The sequence below is a fragment of the Chaetomium strumarium genome (assembly GCF_033439665.1).
Source record: "Chaetomium strumarium strain CBS 333.67 chromosome Unknown B0T15scaffold_1, whole genome shotgun sequence".
Classification (NCBI taxonomy): domain Eukaryota; kingdom Fungi; phylum Ascomycota; class Sordariomycetes; order Sordariales; family Chaetomiaceae; genus Chaetomium; species Chaetomium strumarium.
In genome coordinates, this window is record NW_026944429.1 from 1,231,488 (window position 1) to 1,255,103 (window position 23,616).

The window sequence follows — 23,616 nt, forward strand, 5'->3', positions numbered from 1 at the left end:
TTACCTGTATAAAACAGTCAAATCACCCGCCGGGGCACGAAAGCTCCTGAACTTCTCCATGATCTCGGCGTCCGTCAGGTTCTGCTCCGTGATGATCTGGTCGAATGTGTGACACCCGTCCGTGTACTTCTGCAGCGGATCGCCGCCGGCGACCGGGCGTGCCTGGCCCGTCGCCAGGGCGGCCAGGTACTGCTTGGACACGACGTGCTTGTGCACGCGGTAGAGGCACCCCTTGATCACGCCGAACTGCACCAGCCGCCGCACGTCGATGAAGCGCATCACGTCGAAGCCGGCGTCCATGTGGCCCTTGAGCCACTCCATCACCGTCTTGCCCACGCAGAAGGTCGTCATCAGCTTGATCAGCATGTAGTTGGACACGCGGTGGCCGTGAACAGCAGCGGCAGCGGCGGCGGCGGCGTTACTTTCGCCGTCATCAGTGCTCTCGGTGCCGTCATCATCATCATCATCATCATCACCGTCTCCGATCCCCCTCCCTCCTCCTCCTCCTGCTCCTCCCTGCCCGCTGCTACTAGTAGTAGTAGTAGTAGTAGCACGAGCACCCACGCACACATAGTTCGCACACTCATCCACCATCCCGCCGACATTGGCGATAAACTCATGGATCCCGGGGCGGGGCGCATAACAGGCCCCGAAGAAGAACATGTCCAGCAGCAGGATGGTGTCGTAGTAGAGCAGGTGGCGCAGGGCCAGCACTGTGAGCTCGAAGGAGACGTCGGCGAGAAAGGCGATGCGGCGCACGTCCGAGACGCCGTCGATGTACGCGACGACCCGCTGCAGCGTCAGGTCCCACGTCGGGTCGACGATGTCGGCGAATCTCATCTTGGCCACGGGCACGTGCCAGCCCTTGACGTCGGACGGGGTCGGGTGGTGCGGGAAGAGCTTCATGTTGATGGTGTTGGCGTCGTCTGTAGAGAAATGTTAGGATAGTAAAGTCAAGGTAGGGGTGATAGGTACGGATAGAAAGGAATGGGAGGGAAAGAGAAAGGGAGGTAACCGTACCAACAGGGATCATGCACTCCCCGTAGTTGTTGAGATCCTCTTTGATGATCTCCAGCAACGACTCGATCGGCCTCCTGGCGTGGTGCTCACCACCACCAACACCACCAGCACCACCACCGCTGCCACCAACACTGCCGCCACCATCGACATCCTGGCTCAGGTACCCGCTCTGCTTCTCCATCTCGGCAAAGGTCACGGCAAGCCGCCGCACGACGCGCTCGTAGGGCACCTGGTCGACATCGCTCTCGACGACCAGGCCGAAGTTGAAGATGAACTCGTTGCGGTCGTAGCGCGGGCTGGGGATCGACACGGGGAAGCCGAGCACAAAGTATTTGCCCTCGGGGTCGGCCACCGTGATGTAGCGGTTGCGGAAGGACTCGCGCGGGATGATGTACTCTTGCAGCACGCTGAAGTCCAGGAGCGGCGGCTTGGCGGCGGTGCTGGTGCTGCCGCTGCCGCCGGGAACGGGCACGATACAGCCCGGCGGGCTTTGTGCTACGATCTTGGTCCCTGGTTGGTGTTAGCAGTAATAATACTGTAATCCCTGAGTTGGGGGCGGAATCTAGGCATGAGAAAACCTTCTTTGGGGAAGAAGCGGGCGTAGAAGATGCCTTGAATCATTGTGAGCTTGTGAGCGTTCTCACTTGCATTCCTGCCGCTAATTCACGGCATTGACAGAAATAGGCCGCCTGGTCATCAGGAGTCTATAGTTAGCTTCGGCCTTCTCATGTGCCCTTCCTAAAAATATGAGGCCCAAGATATAGTGAAACAGTTGATGGGGAGGCTTGTTGGAAGGAGAGAGCATTGTTTCCTATTCTGGATTCGGGGATCGGAATCGAACGTATATACACCCCTAACCCTGACTCTTTCCATCGATGCCATCCCTTCACGCAAGGTCCATCATCCGTCCTACCGTCCGACTCTCCGAAGCAGACCATGGCCATGACGAATAAGATGGCCCAGTTAGGAAATAGCATGGTGTCACGGTGTTATTGATAATTCCCATTACAACATAGGTGTTGTGTCACTGACGCCGCTCTCTAGAAAAGCCAGAGACCGTCGGCTCCGCGAAGCACACACTCTCTACTCCGTATGCACCAGAAATATACCGCTATGAGCTGCAATCTCCCCTGTCTATCACCCATCACCAACCCCACCTGTAGGCGTAATATCCCTCTTCCCAAACCTGGCCCCCAGCCCGCCAATATCCCTGCGGAAGAACTTGCCAATGTTCTTCAGATTCTCATTGATCGTCGCCTTCTCCCCCGGCGCGGCACCTCCCCCAACCACACCCCCGCCCGGCACCACCGTGGTACTAGTCCCCATCCTCTCGACCCCGTCCCGCGCCGCATTCAGCAGCTTCTCCCCCAACGACGTCGCGTCGAACCGGCCCTGCAGCCCGGCGCTGGCCACGACGGCCGCCGCGGCGCTGTTGCCCACGATCCCCGAGCTGCCCAACCCGCCCGAGGGGGCCGCCATGAGCGGTGTGAGAAGAGGCGAGCTCTGCACAAGCTGCATGGACGAGCCCTCGCGGTGGATGGCGAACAGCTCCATCAGATGCGCCTGGTCCTGCTTGCGCACGCCCTTGAGCTCAAGGATCTTGCGGAAGTTGGTGTCGGAGCGGTCGCCGATGTGGATTAGGTAGGCCTGCACGAGCCCCTCGGGCGGAGCCGGCCGGACTTGGAGCGTTTTGAGGAGCGGATCGATGCGCGTCATGGCTTGGTTGACCCGCTTGACGAACCCTGCCGGCGGCTGGGGGTGTTGGGCGGAGGGTCCTGCCGAAGAAGAGGGCTTGTTGTGGTACGAGAGGAGGTTCTCGAGGGACTTGGTGAGGACGTATTTGTCGAGGAGCATCTGCTCGGCCCCGACCTCGCAGACAGGGCGGCACTGCACGACGTTGTTGATGTAGCACGTGGCGAGGTGTTCGACGAGGTTGTCGCAGAAGGCGCGGGCGTATTGCGGTTTGATGACGAGCGGAAGGATCTCTTGGGCTTTGCCATTTACGTGTTTGAGGAGCTCCCCGACGTAGGAGCTGTGGTCGCTGACGCTCTCCATGCGGCTCCAATTCGTGTTCTTCATCTCGCGCCACGCTCCTTCGCAGTCGAGTTCCACCTTGGCCACCAGGGCCATGACGGCGGCGCTGGCGACGCCCATGAAGGCGTCAGACTGCGAGGAGAGGTCTACTCGTGATGCCATGTCGGGGTCAATACGCTTCTTGATGCTCTCCTCCAGTTGGTTGGTATTCGTGTACCAGAAATCTGCCGTGTTTAGGACGAGGATGATGTCTTGAATTTGGGGCCCCTGGGGCCCGCCCCGTTGCAGGAAGTTGACGAGGACTTGTTGGGCGTATTCGTCCAGGTATTTTGCTAATGTTTTGCTGAGGTCGAGCAGCCGCTCGCCGGTGGAAAGCTTGGCGCATTGTGAAAGGGTAAGCTTGTAAAAATGGAACAGCTCGATCGCTGACGGGATAACAGCCTGCGGCGAGAACTCCTCGTCGGGAGGTAGAAGCGGCTGCGTCCTGTACCGGGGAACCATACTTGCCAGTGCTTTGTCCTGTGACTCGACCCATAGGCTCAGGTACGGCTCGAAGGCGACGGATATTGACCCGTTGAAGTTCTGTATCCTGTCATCCGCCGAGCTCAGCGTGTCGATGCTTGCCCGGGGTTCACTGGCAAACCGCCTCTCTAGGCTCTGCTCAAAGTCCATCGTCTCCTGCAGGCAACTGAGCAGCAGATTGACGTCGAGCTTAGGCCCGTCAATCCTGCGCATGCTCTTCTCGAGAATGCCCTTGAAGTCCTCTCGGGTGCCGTCGCAGAATGCCGTGCCCAGTGCTTCACTGACGCGCCAGTGGGGCGGGAATATGGCGGCATGCTCGTCCTCGTGCGTCTTGAGCATGCGCTTGAACCAGGCATAGCGCCGTCCGATGTTGTCCAGACTCCCCGCCTCGTCGTTCCCCCGGAAGACCTGGCGGTACTCGCGCAGCTCCGTATTGACATACCACGTCACCAGCCTCGTCTTGGCGTGTTCGCCCAAGGCGTCCATGACCAGGCAGGCCTCGACTAAGACACCACGGCGCGCGGCCACCTCGCCCTTCGCGAACGCAATCTCGAAATCCTCGCAGACCTGCTCCAGCAGTTCGCGCTGGAGTTCGCTGACGTTGCGGCTCAGGACGGCAATCTGCTCGATGCTGCGGTAGCTGTTGAAGTGGCGCATCAGCTGGAGCACGGCCTGCAACAGCCCGGCGCACTCGCGGTACTGGCGGGTGCGGGCCAGGCCGCGGAGCTGCTCGTAAGCCGTTGTCAACATCTGCAGCCGCTTCAATGCGGTCATGCTGAGCGTCAGGTTGCGCTTGGTGCCATCAAGACGCTTGATATCCGCTGTCATGGTGGTGATGTCTCGCTCCGTCTGCAGGGCCCGGCTGCGCACGCTTTCGATGCGCTGGAAGAGCGAGGCCAGCTCGGCTTGTGCCGACTGCATGCGCTCCAGCGACGAGTCGGGCCCGTAGGCCTGGGCCGTCTCAAGGGCTGCGATCGACTGTGACAGCTCATCTTTATGCCGTTGGATCGTCGACGAGACACGCGCAACCGAGGCGACCGTGGACGGTTGCGAGAAGAGAAGGTTCAGATGCGCGATCGGGTCGTACTCCACTACGCCAGTACCAGGAACAAGTCAGCTATGTTCCATTGCGGTTCAGAGACCCTGATTAGGCCTGTGAAGAGAAAGACCGGGGCTCATTACCTGAATCAAGAGACAGAGAATCCGCAGCTGCGATGTTCATGGTGCCCTGGAGCTCGTCTCTCCGTTGGTTCTTCTGAGCACACACACTTGTCGGTGCACTCCAACCACACACGTACTGGCGGTGCTGCTGTAAATGGGATGAATGCCAAGACACATCGCTGCAGCAGCCGTGACGTGCGTCCGGATCAGATATCGGGTTAGGGTAAGAAGTGCGAGTCTCAGCCCTATACTGTGTAGAGTCATGGACCCACTTCAAGGGTACTAGTAGCCTGCTGGTTGTGTACTTTAAGAACTTTGAACACCCGCTTTTGAACTTGGGAAGGTTCAGCTTCAGCTTGCTTGCTTGTCAATACGTAAAATCAACAGACTACATTAACGCCCCCCAAGCTTCCCTGATTTCCGCGTTTCCACAACTGCCAGAGTTAACAAACAATCACAACGCCAACCATGGTGCACCGGACATCATGGATACAACAGCCGCAGCCTCGACGCTGACCAGGCAGCGCGTCAGCGTGGCAGTCCTGTCACTTGCGGCTACGGCGACGCTGGCCTACTTCTGCTACCGCGTCTACAACCCGCCGCTTCCCGAGCCACCCCCCGACCGGCGCCTCCACCGAAGCAATGCAGTCCGCCACCGTAGACGCTCGCTCCCCAATGTTGTCCATGGCCACAGCCGCGAGCCATCCGAGGACTCCACCACGTCGGTCGAGTCCCATGCCGACGAGAACATCGACGTCAACACGGTCCGCCCTCTGAACGACACCGAGACGGTCGCAGACGAGCATACTCTGGAGGATAACTGGTACGATGACCCGAATACCGAGTTCGGCAGCCAGCAGCAACAGCGCGCCGGCCAGAACATCGTCAGCCTTCTCTTTCGCGTCTCTGAGGACAATGCTCGACGCAACGCCTATGTTCACCGCGGCTGTATGTGCAATGGATGTGGTATCACCCCGATTCGTGGCATTCGCTATCGTTGTTCGAACTGCTATGACTTCGACCTCTGCGAGATATGCGAGTCACAGGGCCTCCACACCAAGACGCACGTTTTCTACAAGATTAGGGTCCCGATCCCGCGGCTGGCTGTGCGCCAGCTGCAGCCAGTGTGGTACACGGGCGATCCCGACAACTGCCTGAGGCTTCTGCCCAAGCATCTGATGGCCAAGCTGTCCAAGGAGACGGGCTTCGAGCGGCCTGAGCTGGAGGCTCTCTGGGAGCAGTGGACCTTCATGGCGAATACCGAGTGGCGAGAGGACCCCGACGAGCTCGGCTTGGCCATGGATCGGAAAACATTCGAGCGCTATCTAGTGCCTTCGGGCGGGTATAGGCATATCGCACCGAATCTCCTCCACGACCGCATGTTTGCCTTCTACGACGACAACAACGATGACCTAATTGGATTCTCGGAGTTTCTGCGCGGCACCGCTTACCGCAAGAGGAAGGACCGGCTTCGCAAGATTTTCAACGGCTATGATGCCGACGGCGATGGATACATCAATCGCCGCGACTGCTTACGTCTGTTCCGGGCTTACTACGTCCTGTTCAAGCATTTGCAAAGGGACGTCCTCGACGTTCTCGTGGACCAAGTTGTGAGCTCCACAGAAGTTGAACAGTTGGTGACAAGCAGGCAACCATTGAGCAGTCTGTTTGGACGGGAGGGCGGGTTCCCCCACGCTGACACGGACCGTCCGATGGAGGGTAAAGTCATCAACCTGAACACGGGAGAGGTGCACATCACGGATGGGGCAACCACTGTCGTGAACGAGGACGCGCCTGACACGGCCGACCGCCAGTCGATCTTGACTAGTGTCTTCCGTAGGCAAGCACACGTTGCCGAAAGCCTCTTCATGCCCGTCATGGACAATCCACGTCCCGCTGGAGAGCGAGCGTCCGGATTGGAGTATCTTAACGGTCTCCTGAACCCGCCAACCCGGCTTAGTGAGCTACCGTCTTTGCTTCTCGGAGAGACGAGCGACGGTGAGGAAGTCCTAGTTGTGGTTAATGGCCGAGGTGGCCAGGATGGAAGCAGCGACGAGCACGAAGCTCCGGGCGGCGACGAGAACCGTGCCTCCTCTCAGTCCGAAGGCAACAGAGTCGAGAATCACATCGTCACCAATGGATACTCGGACGGCGAAGCTCCCGACGAGTCCGAGCCGCGTCGGCCAGCTTACAGAAGCCCGATGTCGAACCGCCGCATGAGACAGCATGCGCGGAGGAAGCTATTCGATCGCTGGAAGAGGAGGCAATTTTACCTGGATGAGGAAGAGGGAGTGCTCCCCCCCCGGGATTGGAGCGATGATGATGACATCCTTGCAATGCTCAACGGCCCGGCGGACGGTTCGAAGAGCACCCAACCCGCTCCACTATCCTCTCGATCTCGATCGTCTTCCAAGGTGAGATTTGCCGAGGACACCGACGACTTTGACATCCGGTCCAACCCTTCGACCTCTTCGCGGAGCGTTCCCGAGAGATGGGGCGGCATGGAGATTCCCAACGCCGAGCGAGACGTAGGCAAGGAGGTCTTCTATCAAGTCATCCAGCAAGCTTTCAACGAGATCCTGGACACCATCTTTACCGCGAAGGAGGACCTCGCTGTCGACGCTGCCGAGACCAAGGAGCTCCGCGACAAATACAGGCACCTCTTTGAATCCCTGGATCCCAACGAAGGAAAGGAGCGCCAAGAAAACAGCCATTCTACTCCCAGAAAGTCCAAGTCGTCTCGATTCCAGGCGTTGCAGGATCTGCTCGAGTCCAGCGGCTATACCATTGAAGCCACCACCTCCCAAGCTGAGGCCGAAAATGAGACCGGAGAAGAAGCTGAGCCAGAGGTGGACGACGGCGAAACCAGCGCCGACGAAGATGACAATTCCGTGCCTGCGTTGATACCCATATCAGATGACAAGACGTCCGACGCGCCGGTGTTCGGCGATTCCGACGCCTGGCCAACAAAGGAGGGGGACATGGAGTTCCAACCGGACCACGACGTTCCCATACCCCCGCAGCAAGTCTACCGCGATCCGACCATGCCTCAATTCCGGCCGAACTCGACCTCGGCGGTCCATGACCAAGAGCGTGAGCAGGGTCTGTCTCAAATAACGGCTGCAAATCCGACAATTGGCCGCAAAGAGCCCAAACCACACTGCACGAAGCCAGCTGGGAAACTGGCCAAGCCGACCGAGGGAAAGAGCGAGGATTCCTCGCCATACATCCCACGCAGCACGCTGCTCCGCTGGAAGCGCCTTGATCTCGCCGAGGAGGAGGCAAAAGCCCGCGGCGGATGGGGCAGGTTGAGCTATGAGGAGTTTGAGCGCATCTACAAAGCCAGCGAGGCGAGGGGCGCGCGCCTGGATTACCTAGGCACCTGGATCGACTTCTGTATTCCGTCCACTTAGGAGACTGGCCCGAGTGATACGGCTAATCGGATGGATGAACATCGGTACTGGGCCAATCCTTATGATAACTCTTTTCCGGGGAATTGGCGTGGTTTTGACTTCACTCGGTGGTGGGAATAGTGTCTATGTATGTATGATTACTAGGTAGAACTGAGGATATAAGATTAATAGCGTTGTTCCATCTAAAATACCTGGATTTCACAGCCGTAGCCTCTCGGTGATCTAGATCCGCTTATGTACCTAGCTAAGTGATCGACTAGCGGAGCAACTGATGACTTATTCAGAATAAGATGAGGGTGACAGCAAGACCGATCACTTCTTAACCTTGTGTTCAATGGAGGGAGTGATGATTCCTCGTACCGACAAGTGATAGATAAACCACCTCCACTGTTCTCCGCCCAATCTGTCATGACCGTCACGTATCTCGTCAAATATAAGTATAGCAAGTGTCCAGCAGCATCCCGGGAAGATCCTCCTGGATATCGCCTACCTTTTCCCCTCGGTTCGCTTCTTTGTGAAAGCTCAGGAGGCAGTCAAACAAGCCTCCCATAAAACCATAACCTAAGGCTGACTACGATGTTCAAAGCACTTTGAAAAGTGGGAGCGGAAGATTGCATGTTAGGGCTTTATGGAAACCAACGTGCGCTGCTTAGAAGAAGATACAAGTGCTAGGGTGCGAGCACGTCGAGTGGCGATGCGGATGTACTCATCAATGTCCTGGGATCCAGGCTGATCTCTCTTATATGTCTTGCACAGCGGAGCAGCAGGGGGTTTAGGATGAATGTGAACTGGTGGTGATAGTGATCGGCAAGGGTGTATGGATCGAGGAAGCCACTCCTCTAATGCTCTGGCTTTAGGGTGTCGAATTTGAGATGCTCGATCATTTCTTCCACATATAGTGCGGCATTGCCTTGCCCCTCGCCGGGCTTCTCGTACTTCACTGACAGCTCGTAGTGTTGCGTTCCATGGGATAGTGATAGATTCGAGGCCATCAAACCGTTGACTAGCACTTGTGGCAAATGGGAAGATATGTGCTACTGCGGGATACCTTACTCCGCAGAACATACAAGCATTCCCATCCCGTTCTTTGGCAGCTACACCACCACCCCCTCCTTATAATATCTAGAGAGGTTGATCAACCCGGCTCCCACGCTGGAGGTGACACAGGCGGCTGTCGCTGTGGCTGTGACTGCGGGAGGGCGACCTGTTGGAAAGTCTATAAGTGCGTTGGCAACGAAGCTTGCATTGACTCTCCAACGGCAAAGTCGTCCAGTGTCCCGCCAGTGTTTCATGCCTGTCCCATTCCTTGATCCTAGGGTTGATCTTCTCTTCCTTCTCGCGGAGTCTTCCTTGAGTGGACAGGCTAAGTCCGCTGCGGATGTTGTGACTTGTCTGCTGTTTGGGTTGCTATTGTGTTGGCCTTGATCAGATATATACTATGATGAGAACGATTGTCCCACGTACCGGTCATGCCGCCGATCCTTGACCAGCTGCACTGGTACCGCCCTCGACGAGGGGCGGCCTTCGTGGCTTTCGTTCTTTTTCGGTGATCGGGAACTTGGCTTCGTACTCGTTGATCATGTCCGATCCGTTCTGCATTAGCACTGCCCGACGGCACCATTGATTGTCGTGACTGCCTCGTCCTTTCCACTTGATCAGGTATTCGATTTGTGGCATCACTCCCTTTCGGACGCTACGCCTCGCCAGAATCTTCTCGATCTCGAACTGTTCGGTCTTGCCGTCCGCTGTTGCTTCGATGACCGGTCCTGGACCGTGCAACGACCGGCCATATGGGTCTTCTCCGTCCGGTGCCTTGACGACCTGCGTGATCGAAACTGTCGGGTGAACTGTCCATTGCCGTGGTAGCTCCAAGCTCCTCTTCTAACCGAGCTACCGCTTCCACCGTCAAGATGATGACGCTGACCGCAAGCCTCGGCGTTCTTGAGCTCCTTGAGGCCGGCTTTAAGCTCCATCCTGATGGAAGTTGTCGAACCCCACAGTTACGTTCTTCGAGGCTCCTTCTGTACGTTCTTCAAGGCCCCCGTGGATTGGTAACTGACCGAGATGCGGACGGTGACGGGGATCGCGGACGAGATCCTCCGCGAATCCGTATCTGAAGAGAGAAATTGGAGGTAACTTGTCCTCTGGTATGGCTTGGTGAACTAGCGTATCAAAAATAAAAAAATTTCAGTCAACAATAGGTCTAGGAACACTGCTGAGGATGCCACGATGGTGTCTGGACTCTGGGGGGATTTGAGGGGATGCAAAGCTATGGGAGGTGATTGAGATTAGAGAGGCTGCTCCGTAATGAATGCTGGGAAGGATCCGGTAATGATCACTAGAGAGCACTTGCCGTCCTAGCAGGACAAAAGCCGACCGGGAAGGCGCGTCCAGAGACCTAGGTCACCACTGGCCGAGTTGGGACGAGGAAAATGGAGAGACCATTCACTTACACTATAGTCGACGACGCTGAAATGTAGAGTGAGAGAATCCCCTATTATATGTTGTACTTCGCTGCGACAGCATTTGTCTACTTGTGGATTTCAATGAATCTCCTACGTCCCTAATCCAGCAGATAGCGATCAAGGGGTGTGCCCCTTTCATCACCTACCAACTGCTATAATAGGTGTAGGTAGGTACAGAACGCTGACAGGCTACCATCCGACACAGACTGTGCCTGGGGTGGTATATGTACGTACAATGATAATAATGCCCCCCAGGTCATGTTTTACCAACTCCTATAACCACACAAGGACCTCCGTTGAAAGTACCTTTAGACTCCCAAGCTTCCTCGTTGCACGATTACATCACCAACCTGGGACTTATACACATACTCTGTATTCCTGCCACAAACACTCCGACCTTAACATGACTTCAACCCAGCCAGTCAGTATCCGCCCTTCCAAACACCGAAAGCCAGAAAACTAAGCGGCGACATGGTATTGGGGTGGTAACATCTTGTCACGCCAAGTAGCGATACGCGGCTGTCTCGCCCGCTATTCGCTCGAGATACTCCCTGTTAAGCAGATCCTCGATCCGCTTCTTGATCATGGATATCTCGGGCTTGAAGCGGCCCGCTAGCTGACCAATAACCTCTGTCGTAAGCTGAGTGTGTGATAACTCTTTCCGTTGCCTGTCGTGTCGTTAGCATCATTCAGAGCAGCGATGGAGTAATAATGGGGTTCTGCGTACTTCATGATCCGCACGATCGCCGCATCCACCACGTGCGCCCTCGTCTGGTCATTCTTCCGCTCCGTTTCTTTCCGCTCTTCGTTATCCTCCACCTTAGACGTACTGCTAATGACGGCCACCTTGATCTTGATGGTCTTGCTGTAAAACTGGACGTTGAACGAGAACCTGTCGGTGGTTTTGACACTCTTAGACATTGGTTCCTTGGCGAGGACTCTCGACTTCGGCGGTATTGAGAGCAAGCCCAGCGTCCGGGTCAGGTCCTGCGTGGGGATGTTGGTCTTGGCTTGAATATCGGCAAAGGACAAGCTCTCCCCATCGGCTAGGTCGTTGAAGAGCTCGAGCACGATCATGCCGTACGTCGAGACGTTCAACTCGTAGCGCCGTTCCTTGCTCAACGGCCCACTTTCTTTGCCTGGGACCTTCGGAAACACGCACTTAATGTCGGCGCTGCCGGCAGATGCCACCCATGTGAGTACCCTGCCGCTCCGGTCCTTTAGGTAATATTTGAAAAAGCTCTCCTGTAGACGCTTAATTGCAGGCGGGTAGATGCAATCTGCCCTGTTACCATCTTCCTGGACGGCTGTGCGGCCCATGACGTCTGGTGGCCAATTGTTCGTCGTAAGGACGTGGATGCCGAGGTCGATGTTCTTTGTATCGACATCGCCGAGATTCCGGACGTGATCCCGGTAGTTGTCCGACAGGTCTTTCGATAGCTCGATATCTTTGAACATGCCCTCGAACTTGGACGTGAAGTGGTTGCCCATTTCAGCCCTCATGCGACGGACCAGCTCCTTCTCGATGTGCATTTCCGATTTGTTGCCCAGCAGCCTCCGGCCGAGGTGCTTCTGATAGTACCGCTCGAACAAGTCTCGATCCGCCAGATACCTGAGGAGGATGATTGCCTTCTGCAGCACAATCTCTACATCATCGTCCGACTTGCCCTTGATGCCCCTCCTGAGGTTATCATCGATGAACAAGGACACGTATTCCGAACTCCTGTTGAACATGTTGATGAATTCTGAGAAACTCTTAGTCACCGCCGACTGGAGGACGAGATCCCCGTTGAAACAGCGGGTAGAAAGATTGTCGAACTTGTCCTTCAGTTGCAGAACGTCGTCAACCCATTTGATTGCGGCTGCCGTTTGTTGGGCTGCTGCGCTCAGTGGCTGGGACTTCGACTTGTCCTCGTTCGCATCTTCGGCCTCTGCACCGGCAGCCGGGGTGGAGAAGTCGGTGTTCTTGAGCGTCTGCTCGATTTCTAGACCCAGATCCATCACGCGGCTCTGGAGGATGGCCTTGAGCGCATTCTTCGACTTGTCCACCCTCGAGATAAGCTGGTAAAGGATCGACAGATCTTCGAAACGGTCGTTGTCGATCATGCCCTTCATGCCGCTCCCCTCCATGGCAAGGAAATCGTTCAATTTCGCGACGATAAGCTCCTGCTCCACCACCTTCGCAATCCTGTCTGTTGTAAGGACGGAAAGCGACGTGGTGCACCGATCCTCCTCTTCGTGAAGCCGCCGTTGAGTGTGGCGGAGCCAGGTGCCTGCATTTCCCTCGCGGAGGAGTTTCTCGCACTCGAGGCGGTAGAAGTCTTGGCTCGCGGCGAGGAACCGGGGCTCGAAGACGGTCAAATAGAGCTTTGCGTTCTCCAGCTCATCGTCCGTTTCGTAAAGTGCCTCCAGCATTGAAGTGATTTGCCGAAGCAAGTTGCGGTCGATGATGTCGCCGTCTCGATCCATGTTGATCAAATCAAGCATGACCGCATTGACAAGGTCGAAGATGACGTACGGCTGGTCAAGCTGGCCTGCAGCGCCGCCCAGGCTATTTCGAAGAATATGGTCTCTGAATAGCCCGATGGTCGCCGCAAATATGGAAGGCTGCTTCGTGTCCGAGACGTAAGTACGCTCAAGGTACATGAGAATATCGGCCACCATGTTCATCGACGTATTGTGATCTTCCCATGCGCTGCGGATACCTCTCAGAAATCTCTCGCCCGTCTGGCGCCGCTCGTGCGCACTGGCTCCCGGTGCCCGTAGCAGCGAGATACTGATAAGGTTGTTCGACACGAGTTCGGCTATGACGGGAAGGACATGGTCGCGGAACCAATCTTCTTCGAAGGCCTTAACTCTCTCATAGAGTAGTTGGCCTTTCCTCCTCAGAACGATCTTGTATGAGGCCCGGTAGAGGTTCTCGAAGGAGAGACGGCTTGCGTCCTTGTTGTGGATGTCCGTCAGTGCGGACCTGAGAACGTCCCAGCATGGCTCGAACTCGCTCGCTTCCTTGTTCATAAGGTTCGGCTGCGGCATGTGAGAAAGCGTCTATGTCAAGGCCTTGGCAGTCGAGCGCTGTTCAAAGCGCGGGGGTTTAGCGGACCGTAGGACGGATTCCGCAGTTTTGAGACGTACCCTTCGAATCGGCCGGATTTTGTTCGGCTTTGGAGGCATGGCGGCGGTGCTGCCTTTGTCGCGGCTCGTAGCGAAGTAGAAATGACGGTTCAGTGAGAAAACCGGGAGTCTGAAACGAATAGTCGGGAGGTGACGAAGGAGCAGTCTAGGACCGAGAGAGCGGCAAGGGTAACGTAGATGACGAACACTAGTCGAGACGAAACGATCTCTAGGGCGTACGATGGACGGTTCAGGTGAGCGTCGAGGAACTTCAACCCCCAGACTAGACGAGCTTCCGTCACCTGCGCACCGGATTTGTTCGGAGGCAAGGCTGAGAACTGCAAGGCTACTAAATTCCCGGCTCGATCTGGAGGCTCCGCGGAATCGGCGGGCGAGGTGTAAGTTAAGGTGGAGGCAAAGGATGCGACTGTCAAAGGACCGGTCAAGCCCCTAGCACCATGTTTGTCTGAACCTGTTTGCTAGAATTGGTGTGGAGAAAGGAAAGTGGCAGCAGCAGCGTCGCAGGAACTTTTTAACTTTGACTGACTGACAGAGCATCCTCGAGAGCTCCAAGCAACCATCGAGGTTGATGTCCCATTGCCCGCGATTCGTCGGGAAGGACATTGAATCCACTCTGGAGTCGGGTGCCGCCTCCCTGCCAAAAAAAGAAAGGCCATCCCGGAAGCTGAGAGTGGGGCAAGGATAAACAGCAGGGGCTGCTTATCAGCGCTGCTATCGATAAGGATTTTGATGCTGGCCTTCCCGTGATGACGCGGGCCAGCGGCTGATATCTAAATTGCTTCTCTCATATTCCCTCGAGACTTTTGCTCACTGAGAGGACAATACAGCCGCCCACGCTGCAGCGCAATATCAAAGCCCATTTCATCCTCGAAAATGGCGTCCAAGCGCGCATTCTTCTCAATCTCCCGCACCGCCGCTCGGTTATCACCAGCACCGGCCAGCGTCCGGCCACCACGGCATCTTGCTGCCCCGAGCTGCCCCCCACCCGCAACAGCGGTTCGCTACGCGCATAGCATCCCCCGACCGCGCAACCTCTCCCCCTTTACAAAGCAGCCCGCATCCTCCTCGTTAACACAGCCCACCGAACAACAACAACAACAACAACAACAACAACAACAACAACAACAACAGGCAACCCAACCATCAACCTCCAAAGGCCCACCCAGCGTCCGCCAACAACCGCACTACGAATTAACCTTCACCTGCCGCCCCTGCGGCCACCGCTCGCGACACGTAGTCTCAAAGCAAGGATACCACCACGGGTCGGTGCTGATCGCGTGCCCCGGGTGCCGCAACCGGCACGTGATCAGCGACCACCTGCGCATCTTCGGGGAGAAGGCCGTGACGGTGGAGGACATCCTGCGCTCGCGCGGGGAGCTGGTCAAGCGGGGCGTGACGCTGGTTGGGGGAAATGGGGAGGATGGGCAGGGGCAAGACCTGGAGTTTTGGGACGACGGCACCACCACTGTGCGGGAGCCGTGGGAACCTACCAGAGCGAATAACGAGGCGGCGGGGAAGGATGATGGTGATAATGCGGCGCCGCCTGGTTCGAGCTTTCCGACCTCGTTTAAACTCTAAACCCCCTGGCGGGAAGGCGGTTCCATGAGACTGAGGGGAGAAGGGGGGTGATGTATGTATGATCGGCGGATGGAACGGGATGTAATACTAGAGAGAGATTTGTTCTCTTGTGTAGTATACTGTCTTGATAACAACTCCACCTTAAAAGACCACCCTGGCAAAACAAACTACCTGTAGCAAACCTACACAACACAACAGTCTACTGGTATATCCTACGCTGATCCCTCTGCTCCCGGCCCCTGACCTTCCGCTTCTCCTTCTTCTTCTCGAACTTCTTGCGCTTCTCCCGCCCGTACTTCTCGGGCGCCGTCAGCGCCTCGATCTTGCGCTTGCTCGACCGCTGCTGCCTCCTCTCCCGGATGTGCTCGCCCACCGCCAGCAGCGCCTTGGTGTACTCTGCGCTGCCCAGCCGCCGCTGCAGCGTGCCCATGACGGACTGTGCCTTGGTCTTGAGCGCCTCGTACCGCGTCTTGAACAACTCGTTGAGCGAGAAGGGCTGCCGGATGGACGGGTCCGTGAGGTTGCGCAGTGGCCTGAGGATGGTCTTGGCCGAGGCCAGGACCGTTTCGGTCGGCGTCTTGACGCAGAAGGCCTCGAGCAGATCCATGGCGGCCAGCTTGCTGACCAGCATCTCGGGCTTGGGCTGCCTCTCCTTGCGGATGATGGAGGCCAGCTTCCAGAAGAGGTACTTCATGTCGGCGTGCCGCGCGGATTCCTTGGAGTCGTTATCCTCGTCTTCCTCCGCTTCGTCGCCTTCCTCGTCTTCGGTCTTGTCTGCGTCGAGGAAACCGCCCAGGAACATGACGATCTGGACGGCCTCCTGCGCAAGGGCCTCGTCGACTTCGGGAGCAGAGAGGATGCCAAGCGACAGCCGGACCAGATCATTAACGTCTTCCCCATCAAGCTCCAGGCCGTGCGATCCTGTAAGGGGCAGCTGAACGCCTTTACCAGCGTTCCGTGCGAAGTCGGCCAGGTACATGCTGAGAAGCTTGATGGAAGTGAGCTTTACGGTGAGATGGGGGTGCGCCAAGCAAGCCTGGACATCTGACCATAACTCTCCTGTGTCCGGAGCCAGAACCGTCTGCGGATGGACCTGGACCAGTGTCTGAAGCGTGGTGAGCGCGGTGTTGGCTAACTCCCAGTCGGACTCGAGAGCTTCTTCATCCCCGAGCACCTTGCCAAGTTTGCCGGTAACAAGGCCAAGGTCCTTATTGTCCTTCGTGCTCGGCTGCCGGCCTTCAAAGTAGAGCCCAAATGCGTGCAGGGCGAGCTTGAGCACTGCCGGGTTCCCGTCCTGTTCCGCCCACGACCGCAACAGCGTCATGAACTTGGACTGGCGCTCCCTGTCGGCAACTCGGAAGATCTCCTTGATCAGTTCCCCAGCCGCCAGTCGGCACTTCCCACTATCATCATTGGCCAGCACAAAGACCAACGGAATGAAGCACGTGGCCGCCACCTCTTGCGCGAACTCGTCCGCTGACTTCTTCAGCAGCAGATTGATGACCTCCATCACAGAGAGCCGCCCACCCTCGCGCTCATACTTGAGATTGGCGACGATGAACTTGAGTTGCTTCTCCCACCTGTTCCGCTTCTGCGGGTACTCGCGCAGGAATTGAAAGAAGGCGCCACGCGCGAGGTCTCGCGTGTCCTTGTCTTCATTGGTGATCATGACGGTGCCGACATGGTCGAGCGTGTCGTACACAGAAGCCGTCTCGAGCTTACGGTCGAGCACAGATCGCAGGAAGTTGAACGTCACATGGCGGTAGAGGGGCTCCGTCAGATCGTCCCTCAGCTTGCTGAGCAGCGTATCTAGAGCGGCATCCCTCATCGGTATGTCGCGGCGATCGCGGAGGATGACAGAGATGAGCTTGAGGGCCGATTGGGCAAGGTCGGACGCTGTGGTTGGGGAGAGGGCGATAGCCTTGACCGCCTCCTTGTGAGCGACCAAGTAGAGCTTGCTCCAGTCGCTGTTGCTGAATGGAACCTTGGCTAGGACGGTGAGGATCTTGAATGTTGCAACCTTGACTTCCTCTTCAGCGGACAAGACGGAATCACCCAAGATACCGAGGAATCCTTCGACATTGCCCGGTGTGCGGAGGTGGTCATGCTTCTTGAGGACGGATCGGAGGATATCGATGGCAAACCGGACGAGTTTGTATGTGTGCTTGCTGGTAACGCCGCCCTCGCTCCTCTTGGCAGCTTTCTGAACGATATACCTCCGAAGGCGGGGGTCGATCGGCTGCTGGTCCTGCGGCTTCTGGCTTTTGTACACCTCTTGAATCACTTCGTAGCAGAAGATCAACGCATCCCGGGAGGCAGCGGCGGGGTTCTCCAAGAGGCCTTTCGTGATACGGATGAGAAGCTCGTCAATCTTTCGGACCGTGCGCAAGTCGAGCTTCTCCAGCAGCAGCGACTGAAGAGGCAAGGTGAGGTCGCTGAGGCGGGTGATGGATGCGGTCTTGGCGATCAACTCCATGGAATCTTGACTCTTGCTGCTCTTCACCTCCTTCATCTTGCTCACATACTCTGCCGCATCCTTCTCCTGGCCCGTGGCTCCGAATATGTCATCCATGATGACAGCCACGATGGAAGACAGGCAGTAGTCGAGATCGCCCTGTTTGAATGCCGGGATGGCCACCAACAGAATAGAATGCAGCGTATACGATAGCACATGCAGCTGGTACCCCTTCGAAAGCGCGCCCCGCAGTTCCTTGAGGATGAAGCCGAATCTATGAGGGCCAAGGATGCCGGATATCTTCGCGAGTGTATCCCGGGCCATCTCGCGAGACTCCCATGACTTGCTCCGGAGGATGTGGCAGATATCCGTGAGCATGCCGGGGAGCTTCTCATTGAGCTGCTCATCCGGAAGAAGGGTAAGGAGCTTGGCGATAATGACTCCCACCGGAACCCTGGCACTGACGGTCGTCTCGTCCTTCTCATGGATGTACTTCAGGAGTGTTGGCAGGAAAGTGTTCGCGATCTCGCCACAGAGCTTCTCTTGGTCAGGCAGCGTAGTGGCAAGACGGCGCGGCTTCGCTCCGGCCGGCTCCCCATCGACGTCCATGGCATCGCTGGGCCTCTGAGAAACTGCTATGCGCAGAGCATCTATCTCCTTCTCCAAAAGACGAATAACACGCTTTTGCCACTCTGGCTTGGACTCGACATACGACACGAACCGCCGGAGGATGGCTCGGTATTGCTGCCATTCCAGAGATGCAGTCAGAGCGGCGATGGTATTTGTCGCCTGCGCGCTCAAACCATGGTCGTCGCCAGACTCGGGCCGGTCGAAGATGAAGTGCTCGAGAAGCGGGATAAAGAACTGGCTGATGTGTTTGCTGCGCAGCTCGCTGTTCTCGTTGGCCGCCTCCAGCAGACGGAGCGACTGCAGCTGCCTGGACACCGCCGGGCTGAGAGCGTGGAAAAAGAAGGCTTTGTCGGACTCTTGGGATTCGGGAACCAAGGGAGTGAGGTCAGTAACCGGCTCCCACTGGGGCAGATGCGCGACGAGAAAGCCGAACAAGCGCAATATTTCGCGGCGGACCGTCTCCGAAGCATCCCTCGCCCCTGAGTAGATGGCTGGTAAGATGACGTCTGACAGCACCTCGACGAACTCTGCTTGATGTGGCCCCGTCCAGGCGGATTCAGCTGCCGAAATGAACTTGCAAAGACCGTCAGCCGAGTTGGTCGAGAGCACGCCAAACTCCTCATCCTGCTGGATGTAATAGAGAAGGTTGTGAACCACTGGCATCCACTGGTTAATGGTGAAAGGTGTGTCGCGGTCCTTGGCAATGGTATTGAAGGCTGAGAGTCGGGCGTTGTAGTCCGGCTCATCTAAGCGCCTCGCGTGATATGCATTGAGGTCACGGCAGATGTCGGCCACCTCCTGTGCCCACGCTTCTCGGGTTGCAAACACAGAGAGGACCTCGGCAAGGGTCTGCCGATTCTGTCTGTCCTTGAAGAAACCAAACAGCGAAGCGATGGTCTTATAGACCTTGTGCTTCAACTCCGCATTACCCTGGAGCTCTTCCAAGATAATGAACTGTTTGAGGATCAACAGGATTGATCCCTTGACCTTGGGGTTGACCTTGCGCAGGGGCTGGTTGAGCAGGAACGTGGCAATCTCGACAATGTCCTGAACGCTGGCAGACGTTTCCACCATAGGAGCAAGAGCGACAACGGTGTCCACCGAGCTCCCCAGCAGGTCGCGGCCGATATCATGTTGCTCGCGGAGCAGGCTGCTGATACCTCTGAGGATGAGATCAATGTTGGGACCCAACAGCTGGACCTTGACCTGTTCATTGAACGCTGACTCGACCGAGGTAGCTTGCGCGAGGTTGATGAGATTTTTGAGGGTCTCGAGCGCGTAGACCTTGACTTCATCCCTGGCCTTTTCGACCCCGAGCGTTTCCACGATCTTGGGTAAGATCCTGTTGTCTACGGAGAGAAACATCGCCGAGTGAGGCAGGGAAGACCAGGTGCCGAGGAGTTTCCAGGTCGCCGAAACCCCCTGAGTCGTCTCGATGGGAAGTTTCTCGATCCTGGGGCTGATGATCTCCTTGACCATTACCTCCCGGTACGGAGTCCAATCGAAGTCTTCGGCATTCTGGAATAGTTTGCACAGCGACTTCAACGCAGTTGTGCGCACCGCTTTATACAAGGATGCATTCTGGACTTGGTCGGATTCCTCGGTCTCTTGGTCCTCGGAGCTTCCACCCAGCTGCCGGATGGAGAAGAAAAGACAATAGAGAACCGCGTTGACAAGCACATCCATATAGGATGAAACACTGGTCCCGAGCTCGTTTATGACGGCCTCCATCATGTTCAGGAGACCGACCTGTTTCCGAACAGGGAGGACCTCTTGTGTAACCGCGCTCTCGCGGAGCCCCTGCGCATCGACAACCCGAATACCGCGGAGCTCGCCGAGTGCGATATCGAGGAAGCTACCCATGTCTTCCACGTTGAGCTGTCGAATGACAGCTAGACGGGTGGCATGGAGGCCATGGCGGCCGCTAGCCACACCTTTCTTGGAGATCGTGCGGCCGTACAGCAGGTGAAGGAGAACTGGCATGACCTCGGAACGGTGCTCAGGTCGGATCTGGTTGTCTCCTTGGAATAGAACAGTGAGCTCGTTCTTGAACCTGGCCTCGTCAAGAAGGTATTCAAGGTGTTCTTGATATGGTTTGATCGCATCGTTCCTCCAGGCCAGGATCGCTTTGAGGGCCAGCTTCTGTAACTCGAGGTCACCGTTCGCCAACAGCTTTAGCAGAGATTGATACACCCTCTCGCTCTGGTACAACACTCTTGGATTGTTGAACTGGGCGAACACCCCAACGAGCGCTTTCCTGTCGGGGAGAGACCAGCTCCCCTCCAAGGACTCCTCGTCTTCATCCCCGGCCGCTTCTGATGGCGTCTCGGCCTGGTCAGTGAAAGAGAACAAATGCGGCACTAGCCTCCTAGACCGTTTCTCAGCTAGACCTGGCAATGCAGTGAAGGCCTTGAGTGCCTTTGCGCGGGCCCTTTCCGAGAGAGGCTCGATGATCTTCTGGCCCTCTTCAAAGGTGTCCAGCATATCACGCGAGGGGTCATCCATGACGCTTCCCGTGAGCCCAGACGTCTCGCGCATATTCATAAGGTTGAGACACGCGAAATCGCTCAAGGGTCCGTGATGATCGTCGGCAGGAGGCTTGTACGGCCCTGACCACTGCGGGGACGGGACTTCTAACCAGTTGAACGCGATCTCGGCCAGCGCTTCTTCGCCGGGTTTGCTCTCTGCCACCTTCTTCATTGCTTCAACCGCATCATCCCAGACCGGAGCCAGGGGCACCGTGGTCATACCGAACAAGAAGGCAGGAACGGCCCGGGTCAGCCATGAGTCTTGCTCGATGTGGGAGTAGACTTGACTGAGCTTCCGCAGGTGCACGGCGATGGTTCGAACACTCTGCAAGTTGAGGGGTAGTTCTTCTACCTGAATCATTGTAGCCAGCGCAGAGTTCGAATCAGGGGCGAACTCCAAAAGCTCGAGGATCCTTAGAGAGGCAAGCCGGAGTTCGTGGGACGACGTGGACAGATTGTCGGTCAGGCACTTGACCAAAGGATCTTCTTCTCGCTGGCTGTCTTCGCTGCCCGTTCCAGGTGACTGTTGAAGCTTGCCACTAATTTCTCGCTCGTAAGCCAGCAGAGCTTCGAGAAACGCTGGTGACCGACAAAATCGTGGCGCCGCAGCTCTCAACAAAGGTGCCAGGCTAGGATCAAGAGAGCCCGCAGCTGCACACATTCGGATATAGGCGCGGAGGCCATCGCTGACGATGAAGTTTGCCTCGTCCGTTGGCAGAGATGAGGACGGCCGGAGCGCAAGCTTCAACTTCTTGAGCAAGACCTCCGCAATCCTAGCGTTCGTGGATGGATGCACCGATGTCGACTCGAGAACGCGTAACCGCGCCGAGTACTTAGGCAGACATTTGTCTCGCCATGTGTCCGGGTCCTTTCCAAATCCGCCGCTCTCCGGAAACGGTGTATCCCCGAGCCTGACGAATTTGCTGACGATCTGATCCTGCCACGACTGCGGGAGCTGGAAGGTCTCTTTCCCACCAGGGGCCGGGAGTCCTCCAACCTCAACCATGCGCGGCAAAAGTACACAGAGCGTGTCTTCGTTCCCGTTCCGGGACCAGTGTGACACAATGAACCTACGCATGTTAGCAACCAACCCGATATCGTGGAAGTGGAGCCGTACTTTTGGAAATCTTTGACAAAAAGACCACGGAACCTCTCCGGATTTAGATCGGCCAAGTATGAACAGAAAAGGATGTACCACCGCATTAGCGGTTCCTTGATCATTGTAGCGTTGAACGTAGAGAGGGTCGGGAGAATAGCGTCCATGGGAGCCCGGCTCCATACAATGGCCGCGTTGACGACAACTCTTTGCCATACTTGAGAAGGATCCATTGCCTCAACTTGTTCTTTTTGGGCGGAAAAGGCCCCCAATAACTGGCCAAGCGCCTTCACAAGGGATGGCCAATCATGGATACGGGTGCCTTTCCGCACACCCGCCATGATGCCCAGAATCTGGATGAAGAGAGCTAGCCGTTCACCGGCCATTGCCTCCTCAACTACTTTCGCCTCAATGGTGTTGAACGTATCCACGGTTGAGTGATGGATGATACTGGTGAGCACACCGCAGCAGACATCTGTCCATACCGTCTGCCCAGACAGCTGCAGTTCTTCGTCAGGAACAAGCCGTAGAAGGGAGGCGAATATCTCCGACCCTGTTGTATGCACACTGCCGCCCACCCCCTTTATCGCCTCGGAAAACATGGTCATCACGCCCTGGCTGTACAGTTCAAACTGCTTCGTCCCGACCGTATCACTAAGGTCCCTCCTCACATGCTCAACGAACAGCGTCAATGCTTTATCCTTGTGGCTGGGAGCTGCCGCCTTCTTGACGAGGAAACTCATGGCCTCGGCAGTGAAGCGAGCAATATGTCCGGGATTCCTGACTTTGCCCATGAGAGGTGCCACAGTGTCGTAGGTCGGTCTGAGGTCGGGGACGAGTAGTCGTGACAAGTATTTGAAGAGGAAGGCAAGAGCGGCAAAGGTCCACTCGATGACCTCGACGTCGTGCATCTTGCTCGCAAGATCAACGACCAAGCCCAGGGCACGAGGGTAGTGCTTTTCGAAGCGTATCCCGAGATCTCGCGCGAATGCGGCAACCAGGTCCAACAGCGGCTCAAGGGCGTCCTTCTCGTGTCGCGCTATGTACTCGGCGAGCAGATCCATGATGCGGTCCTCATGGTAGAGGATCTGGGCTAGCGATTCGGTGAGAGGGTTGATCTCCCTCTTGAAGGCCATGTACGGCCGGGATAAGTTGAGTTCGGCCCATTTTTCCAAGCCATTCCGAAGGTACGAGGTGGTCACGGAGAGGTCTTCGGCGTCGAGATCGTGGCGACGGACTTTGCGCAGCGGGTCGAGCGCTTTTAGCTTGGAGATCTTGTTGCTGAATGACTCCCACCTGTGGTTCTTTTGGTGGCGTGTCTGCTTTGAGCCCCGCTGGGTCTTGACAATGCGTCCCGACGTTGCAGAGGGCATGGTGACGGCGGACGGCGGTGTCCTTGTCTTGGGATACTTCCCCTTCGACCGCGACAACTCGCGCTTGAGGCCCAGGACTGAATCCCAGACCAACGAGTTTCTGGAAATTTTTTGGAGCCGAGCTAAGATAAGCTGATAAGGGAGGGGCAGCGGAGCGCCAAGGACCCGACTTATGCACATGAAGAGTACCTTAGGTATTCCGTACA

General features: G+C 56.7%; 7 protein-coding genes across 7 annotated transcripts; 2 read left to right on the top strand and 5 right to left on the bottom strand.

Moving 5' to 3' along the window:
• Positions 1–1,815, bottom strand: B0T15DRAFT_497953 (nitrogen permease regulator 2; the record flags this gene model as incomplete). The annotated part of the gene is made up of 3 exons (XM_062867295.1): positions 1,599–1,815; positions 1,021–1,530; positions 1–926 (listed from the first exon to the last, which is right to left on the bottom strand). The coding sequence occupies exons 1-3, from the start codon at positions 1,639–1,641 to the stop codon at positions 1–3; spliced, it is 1,479 nt and encodes a 492-aa protein (XP_062725487.1). The 5' UTR covers positions 1,642–1,815.
• On the bottom strand, positions 1,810–4,908 carry B0T15DRAFT_424637 (Vps53-like protein). The gene is made up of 2 exons (XM_062865616.1): positions 4,759–4,908; positions 1,810–4,667 (listed from the first exon to the last, which is right to left on the bottom strand). The coding sequence occupies exons 1-2, from the start codon at positions 4,796–4,798 to the stop codon at positions 2,158–2,160; spliced, it is 2,550 nt and encodes an 849-aa protein (XP_062725488.1). The 5' UTR covers positions 4,799–4,908; the 3' UTR covers positions 1,810–2,157.
• A 148-nt stretch (positions 4,909–5,056) lies between these two features.
• B0T15DRAFT_516267 (uncharacterized protein) lies at positions 5,057–8,357 on the top strand. Its single transcript, XM_062868247.1, has one exon. It carries the CDS (start codon positions 5,223–5,225, stop codon positions 8,148–8,150), a length of 2,928 nt encoding a protein of 975 aa, XP_062725489.1. The 5' UTR covers positions 5,057–5,222; the 3' UTR covers positions 8,151–8,357.
• A 1,257-nt stretch (positions 8,358–9,614) lies between these two features.
• On the bottom strand, positions 9,615–10,123 carry B0T15DRAFT_545691 (uncharacterized protein; the record flags this gene model as incomplete). Its single annotated transcript, XM_062870138.1, has 2 exons — positions 9,615–9,997; positions 10,075–10,123. 2 exons carry the CDS (start codon positions 10,121–10,123, stop codon positions 9,618–9,620), a joined length of 429 nt encoding a protein of 142 aa, XP_062725490.1.
• A 988-nt stretch (positions 10,124–11,111) lies between these two features.
• B0T15DRAFT_388176 (Cullin) lies at positions 11,112–13,633 on the bottom strand (the record flags this gene model as incomplete). Its single annotated transcript, XM_062864431.1, has 2 exons — positions 11,112–11,283; positions 11,343–13,633. The coding sequence occupies 2 exons, from the start codon at positions 13,631–13,633 to the stop codon at positions 11,112–11,114; spliced, it is 2,463 nt and encodes an 820-aa protein (XP_062725491.1).
• Positions 13,634–14,457: 824 nt separating this feature from the next.
• B0T15DRAFT_516273 (DNL zinc finger-domain-containing protein) lies at positions 14,458–15,428 on the top strand. Its single transcript, XM_062868248.1, has one exon. It carries the CDS (start codon positions 14,624–14,626, stop codon positions 15,326–15,328), a length of 705 nt encoding a protein of 234 aa, XP_062725492.1. The 5' UTR covers positions 14,458–14,623; the 3' UTR covers positions 15,329–15,428.
• Position 15,429: 1 nt separating this feature from the next.
• On the bottom strand, positions 15,430–23,468 carry B0T15DRAFT_497959 (armadillo-type protein). The gene is made up of 2 exons (XM_062867296.1): positions 22,059–23,468; positions 15,430–22,011 (listed from the first exon to the last, which is right to left on the bottom strand). Exons 1-2 carry the CDS (start codon positions 23,408–23,410, stop codon positions 15,528–15,530), a joined length of 7,836 nt encoding a protein of 2,611 aa, XP_062725493.1. The 5' UTR covers positions 23,411–23,468; the 3' UTR covers positions 15,430–15,527.
• Positions 23,469–23,616: the final 148 nt, after the last annotated feature.

What these genes read in the sequence shown, in the direction of transcription:
- B0T15DRAFT_424637 (XM_062865616.1), bottom strand. Translation starts at nt 4,798, where the DNA reads ATGAACATCGCAGCTGCGGATTCTCTGTCTCTTGATTCAG. An exon ending in TTCTCTGTCTCTTGATTCAG is followed by an intron (nt 4,668 to 4,758) that starts GTAATGAGCCCC and finishes GTACTGGCGTAG; the next exon opens with TGGAGTACGACCCGATCGCG.
- B0T15DRAFT_516267 (XM_062868247.1), top strand. Translation starts at nt 5,223, where the DNA reads ATGGATACAACAGCCGCAGCCTCGACGCTGACCAGGCAGCGCGTCAGC.
- B0T15DRAFT_516273 (XM_062868248.1), top strand. Translation starts at nt 14,624, where the DNA reads ATGGCGTCCAAGCGCGCATTCTTCTCAATCTCCCGCACCGCCGCTCGG.
- B0T15DRAFT_497959 (XM_062867296.1), bottom strand. Translation starts at nt 23,410, where the DNA reads ATGCCCTCTGCAACGTCGGGACGCATTGTCAAGACCCAGCGGGGCTCA. An exon ending in TTTGTCAAAGATTTCCAAAA is followed by an intron (nt 22,012 to 22,058) that starts GTACGGCTCCAC and finishes TAACATGCGTAG; the next exon opens with GTTCATTGTGTCACACTGGT.